The sequence below is a fragment of the Podarcis gaigeae genome (genome assembly GCF_964106915.1).
Source record: "Podarcis gaigeae genome assembly, chromosome: 10".
NCBI lineage: Eukaryota > Metazoa > Chordata > Lepidosauria > Squamata > Lacertidae > Podarcis > Podarcis gaigeae.
In genome coordinates, this window is record NC_139686.1 from 40,584,699 (window position 1) to 40,603,752 (window position 19,054).

General features: G+C 39.0%; 1 protein-coding gene across 1 annotated transcript in view; it reads right to left on the bottom strand.

Annotated features, from left to right (window-relative positions):
• OTOGL (otogelin like) overlaps nucleotides 1–19,054 on the bottom strand; it is a gene marked incomplete at its 5' end in the record, with an annotated part of 83,841 nt that overhangs the window by 12,216 nt on the left and 52,571 nt on the right. The window contains 22 exons of the mRNA XM_083699672.1: nucleotides 182–245; nucleotides 1,701–1,741; nucleotides 1,841–1,945; nucleotides 2,129–2,230; nucleotides 3,396–3,503; nucleotides 3,678–3,782; nucleotides 5,272–5,484; nucleotides 6,214–6,399; nucleotides 6,505–6,646; nucleotides 7,214–7,428; nucleotides 8,065–8,254; nucleotides 8,651–8,743; nucleotides 8,844–8,867; nucleotides 9,176–9,318; nucleotides 9,688–9,865; nucleotides 10,121–12,696; nucleotides 13,703–13,782; nucleotides 14,230–14,347; nucleotides 16,270–16,548; nucleotides 17,330–17,497; nucleotides 17,737–17,763; nucleotides 18,644–18,800. Of these exons, the coding sequence (XP_083555798.1) occupies nucleotides 182–245; nucleotides 1,701–1,741; nucleotides 1,841–1,945; nucleotides 2,129–2,230; nucleotides 3,396–3,503; nucleotides 3,678–3,782; nucleotides 5,272–5,484; nucleotides 6,214–6,399; nucleotides 6,505–6,646; nucleotides 7,214–7,428; nucleotides 8,065–8,254; nucleotides 8,651–8,743; nucleotides 8,844–8,867; nucleotides 9,176–9,318; nucleotides 9,688–9,865; nucleotides 10,121–12,696; nucleotides 13,703–13,782; nucleotides 14,230–14,347; nucleotides 16,270–16,548; nucleotides 17,330–17,497; nucleotides 17,737–17,763; nucleotides 18,644–18,800 (5,314 nt within the window). The remainder of the gene's footprint in view (nucleotides 1–181; nucleotides 246–1,700; nucleotides 1,742–1,840; nucleotides 1,946–2,128; nucleotides 2,231–3,395; nucleotides 3,504–3,677; nucleotides 3,783–5,271; nucleotides 5,485–6,213; nucleotides 6,400–6,504; nucleotides 6,647–7,213; nucleotides 7,429–8,064; nucleotides 8,255–8,650; nucleotides 8,744–8,843; nucleotides 8,868–9,175; nucleotides 9,319–9,687; nucleotides 9,866–10,120; nucleotides 12,697–13,702; nucleotides 13,783–14,229; nucleotides 14,348–16,269; nucleotides 16,549–17,329; nucleotides 17,498–17,736; nucleotides 17,764–18,643; nucleotides 18,801–19,054) is intronic.

Below are 19,054 nucleotides of genomic sequence, written 5' to 3' on the forward strand. Positions count from 1 at the left end.
TAATTGCATGCCAAGAATTCAGTGAGAAATTTAAGAGTAGAAGATTCCTGGGGTTTGCTGCCAAACATATGTATGTATCTATTATAACAGATATTGACAATATTGGATATATATACAGATCTTGATAATATTGTGTGTTTACACACACACACACACACACACACACACACACACAACATACCACAGGTGTACTGCGAGCAGCCACACGTGCTAGAAACGTTGCCATCTATTCTCTGAACTTCTCCCTGTGATATGAAAAATGATGTTGCGGTGTCATATGTGTCCAAATATATGCACATGCATTTTCATCTATGAGACAGAGAAAACTAACTTCTGATAAACAAACTGGCACAGATACATGCACATGCAAGAGGATTTCTTTATTCCTCAGGAAAAAAACCAAGCAGAAGAGGGTATGCCCTCCCTGCTCCCTCGTCACAGCCCCATAGACCCTCTTTAAAAAACACTACAGAATATACAGTGGTACCTCGGGTTACAACAGTCCTGCTTATGAACGCTTCGGGTTACGAACTCCACAAACCTGGAAGTAGGTGTTCCGGGTTGTGAACTTTGCCCCAGGATATGAACACAATCTGTTTCTGGGGCTGCAGGAGTCCTATGTAGGGAATGGGTGCCTCGTGTTAAGAACGTTTTGGGTTAAGAACGGACTTCCAGAAGGAATTAAATTGGTAACCTGAGGTACCACTGTATATTTTTAATCAGGTCACTTCTTTGCTTTCCTCATACCGTCATGGTTTTAGAATTAATGGCAATATTAGGCACACAATAAAGCACCTGCTACATTGAACTATGCACCACACCCCTTATATTATTTAGGAAGGGTATAACAGACAAATCAACGTTTTATCACACTGTGATAGATAGGGATTTTCAATTAGATATTTTCCAGGTCACGGGAAATATTTGTTTAAGCAAAGCTAGAAAAATGGAAGGAAAGTGGTTTGTTTGAAAGCTCACATATTACAAAAGTCGACATGATTTAAAGTGTATATACGTTTCAGAACAAGTCTACATTCTTGCAGATAATAAAGAGGCTCATACATTTCAATGTGTGTTAGCAAACTGAACCAGGATAATATTTAAAATCATAGGGCGATATCCAACTAAGTCATACACAGACTTAGACACAATCTTATCCTTCACATATCTTATATAGTTTCTGCATACCTATGACCCTATGACTGATGAAGGCAGAACAGATATAGAACATGTGTTAGAACAGAATGTGATAGTAGAACAGATTTTAAAAAGGCCTCAAAGTAAGAATCTTCAAATTTTTAATTTTATTTATTTTAATTTTCCCCATCCCATCTATTTCTCCAAAGAGACCCAAGGTGGCTAACAAACCAGAATAAAAACAGTAAAACAAACATACCCCTCCCCAAAATACCAACTATGCATTCATAATAATACATTAATATCCATCGACCTTTGCTTATTTATAAAGCCAATGACTCGGAACAAATAATTAACACTTCATGGCTTAAGTGTTGTTGTTTTTAAAAAAAATATTAGTCAGGTTAATGAGAAATAGCAGTGCTTGAAATATGTGTGACCATGTTTAGCTTTATGGAGGAAGCTAAAGAGTTGATATCATCCTTGAGATATTGCTGTTCTCCACTAAAAAGCTGAAGCGTTATATATGTTACTAAACTGCCTCCAAGACAAACATGTCTTACCACTTTACAAGATGGGATAGTAGCACTTTCACAGTCACATTCTGAGGAGAGAAGGACAGAGAGAGAAGGATCAGTCAGTGGGAAAAGTGGCCTTACGTTGCTTATTCAAATAATTATTGATAAAAATAAAACGCAGATACCACAATTCCAGTCTGGACAGCACTGTTCAGCTATTCTCTTCTTCACCAGCTTCATTTCAGCAGAACAGTTCAGAAGAGGTAAGTGACAGTGATTCTCATCACAGACTGCAGGAAGAGAAGTGACACAATTAAAAAGAAAAAGAAAAAAGATTAGCATTAATAAAACATCAACAAATAAAGAGTTGCCAGGTCCCACACTGATACCACTGCCTGGTAACTGCAATAGTAATTGAATGGTAATAGAAGCAGTCATATTAACCCAAGATATATTAACAAAGCAGACCTTACCACAGTGGTAACGAGGGCAACAATAATGTGTGGAGCTAAGATCTACAGTGAGGATTTCCCCTTCATTGCACAACGGAATAGGTTCAATGCAGGATTCACAAACTGCAGGAGAAAATAAATCAAACATCCGGTTAAAACATATATGAAGCTGCTTTATTGCCATTAAAAAGTGCTGGAAAACAATGAAGAATACCTAATAGTAGGTTAAAACTTATACAGCTGTAGTATTGTAGAGATCTAATGTTAACTTGAGGTGAACCATAGCATTGGGTCACTCTTCATTCTGGTAGATTTCACCAAATCTGTACTTAATTCCTAGATGCAGTCAATGTACAGCTGAGAGAAATCAGATGAATTTTGCAGGTACCTCAAATCTACACTGACATACAAATGTATAAAACAACTTTTATAAATTTATTTTATTTAGATTTGTGTTCCTCTTTTTCCTGAAGTTTCTTTTTCAGCTGAAACGCTTTGGAATATCTAACTATCTCAAAAATGGCATAGCCTTGAAAAGTCTCAGCTGAAGCCTAGATGCCTTCAGCTAGGTTCTCATCTCCCGCTATCTGAAGTGCTAGATTAGAGCAAATTCAATTACTCCATATATAAATAAAATTACTCTGAGAATCAAGTCCAAATAATTCTATGCAATTATGCAGTTGTACAAAGTTGCTCCAGATTAGCTTCTTTTTAGAGCTAATTCATACTATGCTTTTTTTAAAATTTGGGGACAATAGCTACTTCATATATATATTACTGTGAATGGTTTACGCACATTTAAATGGGTTTCCCTAAATTAAACTTAGGACCCAATCACTCTCTAATACTGCAGTTTTTGTACCTTAAGGAGAAAACCAGCCATTAAAATTGACTGCACTTACAGCTTACTTTTAAAAACAGGCAACTTATGTAACTAAACTGAAAAACCAAACTCTACACCTAAAATAATAAAGGAGCTGCCAAAACTATTTTAGTGAGTAACAGTTGCAGTGTTTGGGGCTCTTTAGCTTAAGAAAAAGGCGAATAATGGAGGACATGATAGAGAGGCACAAATTATGCATTGTAACACTGTGGAGAAGTTGATAGGGTGACATCTTCCTCCACTCATAATATCCTGCATCTTCTGATGACACAAAATGGTGGGAAGACAGTGCTGGATTAGATAAGCCATTGGCCTGATCTAGCAGGGCTCTTACGTTTTCAGTTGTAGATAATCTGGAATCCCCTGCTTACTCATGGATTTACCAGCATGGGAAAGCTTCCTTACCACACAAATAAGAAAAACAGCAAGGATCCTCCTGTTTTGCCTCAACAAGAAATTGGTCTTCTCTGCATTCTGGACGGGAAGCATTGGGACATGCTGATGGATCACATTCTGAATTAAAAAACAACACAAAACAGTTTCTCTAGTAAAAACTTGTTATTTTTAAATCCTCAGAAGAGCTACACATACATAGATGACAAATCTCTTGATGTAATTTTTCAGTCTGATCACATGTATGCCAACTTGTGTTCCAAGATGAAAGAAAAGCAGGATATACATACTTACCACATCGGTACTGAGGACAGCATGACAAAGGATCGTATACCACTACCAATTTCTCAACACTTCTGCAAGTTGGAGTAAGAGGATCACATAGAGTCATGTTGCATTCTGAATACAAAAATAAAAAGACTGGCCCATTCAGTATAGTGCTATCAAACGCTACCATGTCTCATGAAGATGACATATGTTCATAACTTCAAGGCTGTTTATTAAATCTACTATTTACCAGAAGATACAAATACTGAAGCAACTGTTCACTTCCTACAAATAAAAAAATAAAAAAAATGATCCTACAATTAGTCATGCTTAATATTATAATACCTTGGTTTATTATTTATTAGGATATGGGTTTATTATTTATTAGGATATGGGTCAATTGTTTTAAATACAGAAGAGCTTTTTTCTCAAAAGCAGGATAGAAAAAAATAATAATGTCTTATTTGCACAAAACAAAGGTGAACAAAGTATGTCAACATTTTCAGCCTGTCAATGTCCAGATCTGTTTTTCTTCATTTGTTAAGGAAGACTTAAGTGTCAGCAGCCAGAGATGATTGTAGGTCAGTAATTAAAAAACACGGTGTTAGTGAAGTTAACTCTTTCTTCAAAGAAGCTAAAACAGTGCAAGCCTAGTGATCCCAGGAAGTCTTGCCCCAAAGAGGCAGCTGCAAGCACTGAAGGTCCCACTGTTCTCTAAGGCTCCTCCTCTTCAGTGTGTTTCCTAAGCTGTGTCTGCACACAACCAATCTCTGCTCTGCTCTTTTCATTTCTCTGTGTGTTCTGGGAGACCAGGAAGAAGGGGAGCTGGTCACAGCAGGAGGAGGAGACCCCCAGGATTCTACAGCAGACTATCTCAGCTCTACCTCTTGCCTACCATTTTTTCCAGCCTTCACTTCAGCATCGGATTCTGCACTGCTCTCTGCCCCGGCTTCTCCCTGCTCACTAAACCCTGTTGCCTCTTCAGCTTTCAACACCTCCCCCTCCTAGTCTTCTCCCTCTGACTGCTTGTCATCGTCCTGTCACCAGTCCTCTGGCTCTGAGACCTCTTCCCCTAGGGGTTCCTCAGCTAGTGCCTCCTGCCACCCCTCTGCATGCAGCCATGATACTGCAGCTATATGATCATTCATAATGAAATGGAAACAGAGAAGTCAGAGTTTGAAGAGGAGAATCACAAAGATGCTAAGAAGAGTGCTATACATTTTTTTGCACTTCTGTACACATCCGAGCAAGCCTTTTGGATGGCCTAATTATGTTCCTTAATTGTGGAGAAGTGTGTAAACCACAGTCCCATCTCCCACATTCCTATCACAGGGTGTAACCAGATAGGTGTTTAATTCTAGACACCCACCACACCAGTTTCTCAGCTGAATGGTGATGGGACATTTCCACCACAACTCAGAGGGGAGCCTTTTTATAGCTTATAGCAGGGGTCAGAACCATAATATATGTTCATTTGTTTTTCTCTTCAAAACTTCAGCACTGGCTTTATCCATGAGGAATTATTCATTTTCTCTAACTGTAAGCAATTTGACAAATTTTATTAGCACGCAGATCAATTCCTTTCAACATAATAATACAGCACCTCATAAACATTACCTACCACAGACTTTCTTTGGACAGCAAGCCCCTTCCTCGATCACATTAATAATCACTTCACCCTCTCGCCGGCATCTCGGAGGCGCCTCTTTATTGCATTCAGGCTCTATGGCAATAATGCTCCCATTCTCCACACACATATACATGCAGCACCCTTTCTTGGAGCCATTCCAAACCTCTCCAGCTGAACGGGGATGCCCTGCATTGTCAGTACATGCTATAAATGAAAAGAGAGCATAACATCCTTCAGAAAGACAGAAAATATGAACCATATCCAATTAGAAATCAGAAAATTAGTACAAATACAACTTCTAATTAAGGGGCTTACATTTCTTCCTGGAGCATATTTGTAGACTATCATTTGAAAAACTGTGCAACTTAAAAGAGTTTTTAGTTACTCAATATCTATGACCAAAATAGAATTATCTGTTTTCCTGACTGGCAACTTAGGCACATCAGAGTTCATGTTTCTACACAAATTAACCATTTACTTCATCATGGTCCACTTAAAGGAGCTGATGTGATTTTATGAACCATTGTGAAAATGAAGACTTGCCTTACTGGGTCAATATGAGTTCCATCCAACCCACCATACTATTTCTAGCAGCTGACAGATAAATGACTCTTCAAGCTAACAAAACAGGCCATGAAAATTTTAAAACAAACACAGACTGCAATCCTATGGACTGTTACTCAGAAATTCACTTCTGAATCAACATGCATAGGATAAACAGTGGTAGTGATTTTGCAGACTGTAGATGGAGCACAGTTTTTCAAGCTGCACTCATTTGGGAATAGCTGGAGGTACTCTGGGCTGTCTATTAATTTCAAGCTCTTTGAATAAATAAATGACAAAGATAAAAACCATGTCTCTGCCCCACCAGAAACCAAGCATGCTTGGGCCTAGTGTGGGTAAATGTGCTTACGTAGCTATAGGTTTACTCACCACATTTTTCTTCTGGAATGCAGAGATCAGAGTCTGTTCTGTGAAGAATGGTTCCATTTTTACAAACACAGTCTTCTCTTAAGTAGGAACAGGGTGATTCTTCATAGAACCATTTATTTAGGCATGTTTTAGCAGCACACGGTTGCACACAAGACTGGTATTCCTTCCCATCAGGACAACGGAGAGCTACATGTCAGACACACAGAGGGAAATCAAAATTGCTGACATTTTCTTCTCCTAATTGAAGCAGCTGAGGTAGCAGGGAGAGAGAAGCAGAAGTACTATACTTACAACAGTAATCTGGTGTTCTCCACTTAATGCAGATATTATGTTTGTTGCACAGCGCTACATATGCAGAAAGAGCATCGCATTCATAATTCCAAAAATATGTATTGTTGATCCACATTTTTTCACAAAAGTCTTGGGGTGAAACCTACATTAAAATACATTATATAGTGAATGATCAATTAACACTCATTAATTGATGAGTAAATTTCTTTTATCTTCACTAGGAACAAAAAATGAGAGAGAGAGAGAGAGAGAGAGAGAGAAATGTCATTTTAAATAGTAAAGACAACCTCATGGGTGCATAAGAAAAAAACCCTCAAAGTCACAGTTGTCCAATACCTTCATGGATATGCACCAGAATATCAGAGATGTGTGGCAAATATTTGAGTTCTCCTGGATGTGCAACCTGATACCTGCAGCAACTGTGAGGCACTTATTCAGCCTGCAATCTCCATCTTGGAACTGAGTCCACTCACAATACATTAGATGAGCACTTCTCTTAGTAAGCACTGGCAAGCAATTATCTTACAAAGAAAGTTAATCCACTTCCTCCCCTCACAATTTCTAGAACAGTGCCCTCAGGTGATGAAACCATTAAAACCATTTCATATATATTCAAATTTAATTTATATCCTTTATCTTAGCGCGCCCTGAATGATCGTTCTAGATATGATCGTCTAGAGACAGTGCTCACTCCTTTGTATATACTTACTTTTTTGTGGCATGGGGCAAAAGCCCATCTATGTAAGAGTTCCATGCAGTATGTACAGTTATCTTCTGTACAGTTTCTTACAGGTCTCCTTGTTGTTAGATCAACGGATTTCTCGATTTCCCAACTCTTAATAAAAGCCTCAATTTCATCCACATTTGTAATTATGGTTCTATTTTGCATTTTCAGGTCATCCCCTGGATCGCCATTGCAGACACCTTAACAAATGAGCATAGAACATTTACTATGTTAGACAGTAAATTAAAAGGTTTGATTTATTCTGCAGTAGGGAAAGAGCAATAGGGAAAGCTGAGAGCAGGCAGAAAAGCTAATCTTGATGTGTGGAGTGATACAATCTAGTATAAATTTCCTTCACCATTAATGTAAATAGGCCCTGTTATGATCCAGTCATCTTCCGGCAGAAAGATACAAGTAAGTCCTTTACTAACTACAGGCGATGACTATGTTGTGCAGGGGTTCTGTTCCCAGCCCCAATGGGCCCCGCTCTACCCTCATATCACCCCCGTTCTTCCGGGTCTAAAAGGAGCCATATGTTGGTGATTGTGCATCATTTGGACCTGCCTAAAATGGTTGCCACCTCTACTCTTCTTCTATGTTAACACAATCATTGGAAGTTGCTGCTGAACAAGACTAAAGCTTTACCAGCAATACCAGTATCTGGGGTGGTGGGATGCATGAGAGAGACAGACAGGCAGACATCAGATCACGAATAAGACTTTTGGTTTTGGTTGGCAGGACACTGGATAGCAAGCATACTCAGTTTTGTTTTGTTTCTAAGAAATAAAACAGCCACGGATCAAAATGAAGATATTGATTAGAAACCATATTCTCACCACAAAGTCCTTCAGTCTTGGTAGATGTATTAGAATGAAAGCCATACTGGATATCTATAATGCCTGTGACATGAGCCCACTTAATGTTGATGCCAGCTGGCGTATTGACTACATACATAGCACCAGTATCTTGAATACATAAACCATGTTTTGAGAAAGGCAGAGGCTGAATCATAGAATCCACAACCACCTAAAAATAAAGAAATGGGGGAAAATGCAGGATAACTGTATCTAGGTGAAACGCCTCAAACCGCCCCAGCCTCATTGCTGCTTCTTTGTAAATAAATAGACATGGCCAATCAAAGAACATTTTTAATCACTTGCTTTCTACCATTTAGTTTGCCCCCTTCAGGCCAGGCTAGGAAAATAAATTATTTGTCAAGGAGATCTGGTCTCAAATCTCTCACATGATATCTAATTTGACCCCCTGAAGGCCAACCAATGGGGCAGATATGACTTGCTTGTCATAATCCCAAATATCTAAATGCATGTTTGCAATACTGGAAAAGGTTTTCCTATTTCTTTTACATATCCACAATAGATTTCTAATAGTATTAGTCTTCACTTAATATTCCTCTTAACTCACCTTTCTTTCTAAACGATTGATAAGTACTATATGTGAAGGTGTTGTTACATTAAGTTTCTTAAAACAAAGACCCGAAGCACTTCCAGGTGGAACCTTGAAAGAAAACAAACACAGAGAAAGATTTAGCACCATCAGCACTAATTGTAGGGTTTGCTTACAGATATATTAAAATCATATTTAGAAAAATACTCACTAGTCTTCTTATTGAATTGGCACTCTGAAAAATAGGTATAAACATAGTTAGATCAGTTACATAAAGCAGTATAATTACAGCGTTACATAAGATCCATATTTCTAATACTACAGTTCTGCTAACTGGTCAATTAAGAATCCGTCCAGAATCCCTGACACAAGGATTGCACATTATCAGATTATAATACATAATAGAAACAATATCTCATTTATTTGTTACTAGAGATAATATTGATTTGCAAATTTCCTTTTAAAAGCACTGTAAACAATTTTTTTGTTGGTGGGGGGGAAGTAACCCTTTTAATATTGCATAGTAGTACACAAGGTTCCTACCTGATTTGTAGGGCACCTTTCAATATGAGCAACAATAATTTCTGTGGGTAGCTTGACTAAAATATAGGACGCTACTTTATACAATGCCACGTTATTTCCATCAAATGTAATAATGCTCAGTTCAGACAGGACAGAACATTGACCTAGGAAAAAAGTGACATCTAATAACCAGCAATTCAGAGTTGTTGTTTTTTTAAAAAAAAATAATGACAAAGGACCTATTTTGCTAGAGCAGGTTACTTCACATATTGAAATGCACAGAAAGTTCACTGAATAGAAAAATATTTTTTAAAATGGCAACTATTCAGCAGTACAGTCCTGTTACTCTGAAGTTAAAATGTGGGGGTTACGTTCAAGGAAGCTTGGATAGGATTTCCTGACATCATTACATCATTTCCTAGGACTGCTTCATATATTCTTAAGTCAATAGGCACATTCCTATGCAGCTGTAGAGTATATCCTAAGAAGTATGTTACTTTTTATTCACTGTATGTCAGGGATTTAGAACTTACAAGGACATTCCCATTCTGGACAGCAGCTGTCACTGTTTACTTGGACTGGCATCCCACGAAAACCACAGTCAGGCTTCTCCACAGTCTTATGGCAGTTCTTTGAGAGGTTGTACAGCATCCATCCCATATTAATGCACACGTACTGACTACATCTGTCTACTGGATCAAGATACCTTGGCTGTTTCATAATGGGGGGAGAATTGGGAGACATTAACACCAGTCTTGATTTTATTCCATGAACCAAGATGCCCATTCACCATACAAAAAAGGAAAGATAAACTCTAGAGAGTATGCACATTATGACGATAAAGATATTGTCTTTGAAGCAGCTTTGAAGAACAAAAAGAAATACTGTACAAATCAAAATAATAAATGATCTAATAAAATTTTAGAATGTTAAGTAAATTAAATAAGTAGGTAAAAATGTCCTCACCGTGCATTCTGCGGATGTGGCAGATATTAATGTATGTATCATTGTGCCAAAGGAAGCATATTCTGCACCATCTGTAGTCACCATCTCCATTTCAGCCTTTGAAGTTTGGCCCCCCAATTGCTCTGCAGTTAAGTGAGTTGAATCTGCTATTGTGACATTCTGCAAGCTGGTTGTTCTCATTTCCTCGGGTTCAGCCACACTATAGTAAGGCCTAATTGATTTTGGTGGTGGAGCTCTAGACCAATCGGATAATGTTACATCTATCAGATCGTCTGAGAGAGAGACTGGTTTCACCGAAGCCCTTCTGCTTTCACTGATAGCCAGAGTCATCTGAGTGGGAAGCAGCAAAGATTCCTCAGTGCTTGTGTACTTAGTGACTTTTTCTTGTATTTCTGAGGTCTGGTTACTTTCTGAGGCATAAGCGGTCAGATTTCGAAGTTCTGTAGCATGTGTCACTCCCAGCTCTATCCAACCTGAGGTAGTCCCTTCATCCATTTTAATGGGTATAGTTCTGAAGGCTTCTGTGGAAGGTTTGGGTGTAAACAAAGTAAAGTTTGGAGTATGCGTAAGTGTTTGGGAGGTCTTAGGAATTGGGGATGACATAGTAGCAGTGTAGTGCTCAAAACTGATAGGATAAAGTTCAGTGACTAGCGCAGATTTGCTAGGAACTATTGTGCCTGCAGAGGAAGGTAGTAAACTTATTGGTGGGCTAAGGGTATACTTTTCAGTGACATTTGTTGGGGTTGATGTCATATTCCAAAGAGCACCTATGGTAAATGCTGGCTCTGAAGACTGAGTACTGATAGCACTGGGTAATGAAGATAGCGTTCTACCATCCATTGAAGAAGAACTCCTAGTTCCTAAAAACAGCATGGGCATATCAGAGGCCTCCAGAGGAGGCAAAGATGAAGCATTTATTGTGGAAATAGTTGGACTTAAAGTTGACAAAGCTGAAGGAGAAGCTGCAGGGTAAGAACCCGGGCTTGTTGAGGTAGGTTGTTCACCATCTGGCATTTGTATGAGAGTGCTAGCTGGCATCGCAGCAGAAGTTTTGCCAATTGTGGGAATCACCGATGAGCTTTCAGAATAAGAGGCTGAGACAGAAGAAGTTTTTGGTAACACTGTAAGTAATGTGGACGAACTTGTGAAAGAAGATAGATGTCCTGGAAGCACTATAGAAGTGGTGAAACTACCCACACTTTTAAGAGTAGAATCAGTTTTTAATCCTGTGTGTGGGCCAACTGAATGCATACTTGTTTTTGGAGTCATTTGTGTTGTATCATATAATATACTCGTAGGTAACAAAGGGGTTCTACTTGACAAAGCTCTGGTGCCAGCAAACTCTAATGAACTTACAGAAACCGTTGGCACTGGAGATGAACCAATGTGCAATGCATGCTTGCTTTCTGTCGAAACTGTTTTTGTTTCAAGTGATTGGGAGGTCTGAGGAACGTCTGGAAGCGAAGCAGTGGAAGGTCCTATATGAAAGCTCTTTGAGATAATTGTAACTTCCCCAGTTGCCTTGGACATTTGAGACGTAACTGGAGGAGACACCAGTGTAGACATTGCCTGTGTCACTTGGGGACTCAATGAAGACCGCATGGTTGTAGGGCTTGGTGAAGCAGCTGAGGATGGCGTTGTAGTAGAAAAATGCTTTGTGGTTAAGGGAACAGTGTGTTCAGAAGGTGTTATAAGTGCCTCTGGTGATGATAGAGGTGTAGGCAGCAGCACTTCTGAGTCAGGTCGAGCTGTCATTGAGCCTGAAACTGGTATGCTATAAGCAGGACTTGAAGAAAAGGCAGTAAATCCAGATGCCGATAAGGGAATTTGAGTTGTTGTAAGCACAGGCAAATGAGTCAAACGAATAGTTGGCTCGGTCATAGTAGACCTAGTTCTTGAAGTCACGGTAAGCGTTTCTGTTAATGGTGAACCTGAAGACAGACTTGAATGAGATGTGCTTTCAGTTGATAAAGATGGCTGTGGTGTTCCTGCTACCAAAACCTCAGACTTGATTGTGGAAGGACCTCCACTCACTAAGATGCCTGTAGGTGTTTTAGCAGAGGCAAATTCTTGTCCAGCAGGTAATGCAGCAGATCTCAATGGTATAGGTGATGTGGATATTAAAGGAAAGGCAGACAGTGATGGTTCAGCTGTTGTTGCAGTGAGAGATGATATAAAAAAGATAGGATTTGTGGTGTAGGGTGTCACCTTTGCTGTAACTGCTGTGGCTTCCTTAGTGGTTGGGAGAGCTGTTGGGGATATAGGTGCAAGTAGCACAGGTGGTGTTGTAGTGCTGTAGCTACCTTCAGAAGAGTGCTCTGAAACAGGTAACAGTGTTGCTGAATGAAGATCCGTAACTATTTTCTCCGTAGTTTGTCCTCCAAATGTCCCCACTCTCTCAGTTGCCATTTGGGTAGTTAGATTAATATATGCTGTCTCAACCGCTTCAGTGATAAGCACAGGGGGCATATGAGGAAATGTTTGTGCCGTGTCCACTGTATGGGGACTTAATACGGTGGGCCTTGTTCTCACTGGCTTTGCTGTCGTTGAAGCTTCAGTGGCTTTCACAGGTATGCCTGTAAAAAGAGCATGCTTCAGTATTATTCCACAGTAATGAAAGGGAAGGGAAGCAGGAAGCAATCTAGATTCAGGCTCTCCAGCTTCTTAATAAGGTGGAAGATAGAAAGTCAGACTCTTCCTAGGCCTGAACGAGCAGCAATAGTAGATTTTTCTGCTTTGCTTAATAAAATTATTGTACAAGAAGCAACGAGGTATATTTAAAGAGTTGCATCCCACAGTTTCGTTCGAGAAGAAAGCATTTCATAAACATTTTTTAAAAAAATATGCAGCCACTACACACACACAAAATCAGCTTTTCTTTTACTTATTCACATATAAGAGGTGATCTTTCACTTCTACAGTTAATAGTCCAATCTTATATATGTTTGCCAAGAAATCCCAGTCAGTTCAGTCCTGAGGCAATGCTGCATATGATTGCTTCTCCAGAAATATATTAATAAAAACAAGTGGGGCCTGCAATAAAATGTAACCAGGATGGTGCAGTGCTCATGTTCATTATTCCAGCCAAACATCCATGCCTATTCCATCCCCACCTTCCAAAAGACAGTCAGCAGTCCATGTCTACTCAGCACACTTAGTCTGCATTGAGCTGTTTGAGGATTTTTGCCTTCATAGGGTTCCCCCATCACCACAAAGATGTTTGTGGGGCTTATGCAAAATTTCCCCTGGTTTCCCCTAGTGGACTGACCCCTCCCTCCTGTTCATGTACAAGCCATTTGGCTACATAAGAAGCAACACTCAGATAACTGAGTTTGCTATTGGTATATTTGCTTATTTTAAACTTTCAGATATACCGTATATCAGTAAAAATGTATTTTTCATAGGCTGCACTAAGTGGCTTATACCTTTAAATTTACTGCAGTATAATATAACACCTTTAAAGTTATTGATGCAAAGACTAACTTTATATCAAAATAACTTGTATGTTGGATTATATTGGTGATAAACATTACATACTACAGTATTCTAACAATCTACTCAAAATATATAGGAGACACTTACAGTCTTCTGTATAAACACATTTAAGTGTGACTTCATCAAGAATCATATCTTTGGGACAGTATGGTAAGCATCCTTCAACCCTAAAAGGTTCAAGGAAAACAACAACACAATAATTCTTTTGTAGTCATTTCAAAAAGGCAAGAAGCTTAAAGTTTACACGGCTGCTCCACAGAATTCAAAATGCATGACTCAAAATGGAAATGGTTGAAAACTAGTCTCTGTTTCAATACTTGAATTCTATACTTCAGCTCTGAACAAGGCATCTTTTGCTCATGACAACGGAAGATATTGTCTGAAAATTGCCACACACTGGTGGAAAATATAAGCAAGTTTCTAATGTAAGCAGAACTCAAGTCCTCTTCAAATGTTACTTCACTCCCAAGGATGCTACTCAGAAAGATATATTTTTCTGAATACGGAACTTAATGAGTCGTAATTGGTCGAACAGGCAAATGTGGCAACACGGTGGAAAATAATATCCCAAGATTAGTATGTTAATTATTACATGAAATATTAATTATACTCACGGTGGAAGAAATTTACATGCTACTCCTTCAGGGTCACTGCATGTTTTAACACAAGGACTTGTACAAGGTTCATATCTCCACTCACACATCCTCCTATAAGGTACTGCTGTATGGAGTTCTAAGAAACAACAAAAGCATCAGATTGGGCACATGGGTGTAAACATTAACTATATCTGAACACCCACAAGGAAACTGAAGGGGGAGCCCACTCTATGGAGGACAAGGGTGTACATGTTCCCAGTGACACCACCCTCCTTGTACATGTTGGTTTTCTTCTTCTGGAGACAGATTGTGTCTACACTGAGTGATACAACAGAAACAGATGACTGTTATAATATTACTATCCACCTGTTTCTATTGCATATCATTTGAGATGGTCTTTTCTCCTCCTTCACCATTTGAACACTGAAGAAACATGTGTGACAGGAAAGTTGGGTCAAGGGAGTAAAACAGAGGGAGGGAGGCAAAGGCTGGACATTCAACAACAAATGGCCCTGTGAGACGGATCCCACTGAATTGTTAAATTTTAAATACAGTGATGCTAGTTATGTATTTTTGTTACTTGTAAGTCACCTTGTAAGGATTGTGACTTGAAAGGTGGGATACAAATAAGAGAAAAAATTAGGGTCACTGCTGAGTATTTCCATACAATAGGTGCAGTAGAATATCTATCTAATCTATAAATTGTCTTTCCAGCTTAATAACCCTTAAGATAATAGAAGAAGAAGAAGAGTTTGGATTTGATATCCCGCCTTTCACTCCCCTTAAGGAGTCTCAAAGCGACTCACATTCTCCTTTCCCTTCCTCCCCCACAACAAACACTCTGTGAGGTGAGTGGGGCTGAGAGACTTCAGAGAAGTGTGACTGGCCCAAGGTCACCCAGCAGCTGCATGTGGAGGAGCGGAGACGCGAACCCGGTTCCCCAGATTACGAGACTACCGCTCCTAACCACTACACCACACTGGCTCAAGACAACACTAATTAAAACAACAGCATGAATGCAAAGATCATAGCACAAAAGAGGCATCATAAAATCAATGCAGACACAAAGGCCAGCAAATGCCTGGGAGGAAATCTGAAATCTTGACACCAGTTGAAGGCTGTCTGGAGATCTCTTTGCATAGAACAGGTTCATCCTAATTCTTAAATTGGTAACAGCAAAATGAGGATACTTTAGGGTTTCTTTCAGGGTGACCTGATTCGTGGACCCCTGTGTAGAGTTATGGTTCAGTTTTCATGCATGTCTGAATTTTGCAATACAATTGCAATTCTCAGCTCAATACAATTCTCAGCTCAACAAAATTTACCAAAAGGTGTTTTAAAAATAAAGTGGTTGTCGTGCTTTCTTAACAAGCTAAAATCACAGATATGGAAGCACAATGGAATGGGCTTGCAAATGAACACATAAAAACTGAGGCTGGCCGCAGACTGACTGATTTGTCCATTCTGAAGTTACAATGTAACTGCTGCCATTATAAATCTTGAAAATGATATATCCGCAGCATTCCACACTGTCAGGGACTGGACAGAGGAGGAATGGTGGAGACCGCCTTCCCAGTCTGAACCTTCCAGAGAAGAGGAAGACAGTATAGATTTACAACAGTGGTTTGATGAGGTCACAGCTCAGAGGTAGATGAGGGGCAAAGTTGGGAAATAATGGGAGAAGAGGAGGGGGAGGCAGAGACAGAGCAGCTGGCTGACACATTATCACTAGAAAACCTTCCAGATCTCCATTCTCCCAGAACCTGTCAAGCATTGAAAGTAGGAGAGCAAAGGGCTCAGAGACAAATGGCCCTAAGCAGCCACCATAAGGCGGGTGGTGCTGTTGATGATTGAGGAGAGAAGAGGGGTGGAGATTACTCAGAGCAACGTCATTACTCCAAAAGGCAGCATTCCTAAGCCTCTCTCTGTGAATATTCAATAAAATGCATTGGTAAGAGCCTTCCTTGTCTATCTATTCCTGGCACCCTACCATGGGGGGGATCGGATTCCCTGACGCCTGACACACACACATTGCTCCCGGGAACATGTACAACTCACCCTCTATGTTGAAACTGCTTGAACGTTTGAATTCTTCAGAATCATCAAACTTTGATACTTTCACAGAAGATGCTCTGAGTATGATAAAGAAACCTTTCTTGCTGTGTAGTTCGAATGCACTGTAGCCTGGGATCCAAAGGCCTTGATGATGGAAAAAAGTTGCTCTTCTACGAAACAAGGAACTTGCCTCCCACTGTTCTAAGTAAATGCTTTCATCGTCATGGACATATAGAAAGTAGTTTGGCCTTTCAGCAGACTCAAGTGAAACTAGAGATGGAGCTGCCACAAATTAAATCCACAGCAATATATTAATAAGATTTCACCACCAAAATCAAATGCTTCATATGGTGATACTTCCGTTAAAAATCTGTTCAGCGGCAAACTAGTCCTGGCAAGGTTACATTAAAATTCTGCTAACAGTATTTTAAAAGGGCTTCTTTTCATAGTGATTATTCCTGTTCTTGGCCTACATTAACTATGGCTGGACATCAAGTGCAATCTTGTACATGTCTACTTAAAAGATAGGCTCATTGAACTCCATGGTATTCACTGGGCCTATTCTCAGGAAAGTGTGCATAGGTTTGTAGCCTGATACTTTGAATCTGATTAATATAAATAAGAGTCCATTGTTCACCCTGGGTGTTTATCCTACAGAACTACAGCAAGGAACCTATAAGAAGTAATTTTTTCTGAAATGTAGGGCTGCATCTGAATGTTTCAGGGCAACCCAGTCTAGAAATTTAAGGATGAAAGTCAAATGATAATTGTAGGCATTTATTTTAGACTACTTTTTTTTTTAAAAAAAAGCATTTCTCCTAAATCAAGGGAGAAAGGACTTGTACTGATAAAGTAAAAATAAATAAAACAAAAATATTAATGATAATAAAGACTAAAGCCTTTGTTTCTCTTACTACTCTTGTCTTCAGGTCTATCACAAATAGATATACTCAGATTTTGGAAAAGATAATGAAAAAGTATTCTCTGATACATAAAGATTAACATTTTTTCAACTCTGAAAACTTGAGATTTAATTACATGAAGTACTGAAGATAGGACTCACATAGTATTTTATCTTTGAAAAGTCCTGGAGTTAACATAAAATTAAAATACACTTTCCCACTGACACTGCTTCTTGGCAAAGGAAATATATTTTTGCTGGTGACATTGACTCCTATAACAGTGTCATTCTGACCATAGCTGGACAAAATATATGGTCCTTCTCCAAGTCCTGGAAGGAGAAAAATGACAATCAGATGTTAAATGATAGCAAGAGAAATAAGCAACTTGAAACACTGATGGATTTCTTTTTATTGATGGTTGTGTAAACCTTCTTGTGGCCATGTATGGTGAAAACTGGTCTATAAATATTTGGAACTACCATCACTACTACAGCAGTGTTTTGGGAGAATCTATATATCCAGTTTATTACTATTATTTATTTTTAAAGCTCACAGAAATGCTACGTACCTTGGTTGTAATAATCACAGTCATAAGCTGAAAGAAGGAACAGGCACACCATTCAATGACATGCATAACAACTCAGAATAATTAGAGAATTTGTGATTGTCAGTAACAACAAGACAAGGTCACATAGCCAAGCACTAAATTGTGATTCACAAAACCCACTCTTCTGTTCTTTTACTTATAACCTGCATTTTCCTTGGATTCTATTATTAGTAAAGATATTAGCGGCACTCTTTTGAAGACCTAACCTTAACTGCAGTTTCTGAGATATGTTTTTTCTGCACTGCAGAACAACAAAAAGCCCCTTAAAAATGTGTTTGTACATTCACTGATTATTATTATTTTTTGCAGCAGCAGCCAACAGTGCTAATAAATTGCTAGCTTAAGAAGAGTAAAATACAAAAGTAACATGATGTAGATACTGTACACAGGCAGATGATATATACAAATAGTCACTCAGGTAGGATTTCATCTGGTATTATCATTGAAATCAATGGTCTACTCCAAGTATGGCCAACACTGAATATTGCTTATAGTTGTAAAAAGGTACAACTTTTAACATAAGGTCCATCTGTAAAAATTCAGACCAGAATTACTACTTCTTTTTAAGAATGGCAAACTGCCACATGGTGAATCTTACTTGGACGTGTCTGGAGTCTTGGAAGCTTAACTACTCTACTTTCTCCTACTAATGAACCTTAAGCTTGTTTGGTGGAGAACAGCACAGGGGAGCACAGCTATTGTTTTTCCTTGAATTACTTCTGTGCAACCACATCTGGTATCAAGCCACTAGTTACCAGCATTTGCATGGGAAACATTGATGTACTAGAAATCAGTTAAAGAAAGTCTGGAATAATCTTCTTTCCAGAGATTATGCTTGACGGCATAATGAATAGCAAAACATACGTACGACAGAGAGATGGAGATCGCCAGTGAATTACTGCACCCTGCTGGCAGCATTTGTGAGCATAAGCTGCAATACTTGTGCACAGACATTCACAGTCTCCGCCAAGATTACAGTTGCAAGTATCTGTATGGCAGTTTTTGACAAATGATGTCACATCAATCTGAAAAATATGGAGAAAGTCAGATTTGGAGTAGCAGAGGAGGGAAATGAGGGGATCTGCTGAAATGAAATTGTTGTGGAAAGTCAAAGTACTTCAAGTATCTTGAGAGGTTACGGAAAACAATTATGGAAAGAGGCTCAGGTAAATTGTACACCACAGAGTGGTGGTCATTCTAAAAGGAGTCAACTTTCACAAATCTAAGGATAAAACAAGTAAAGAAGTCATTTAATCGGCATATTGATGAAAGTGTAGAA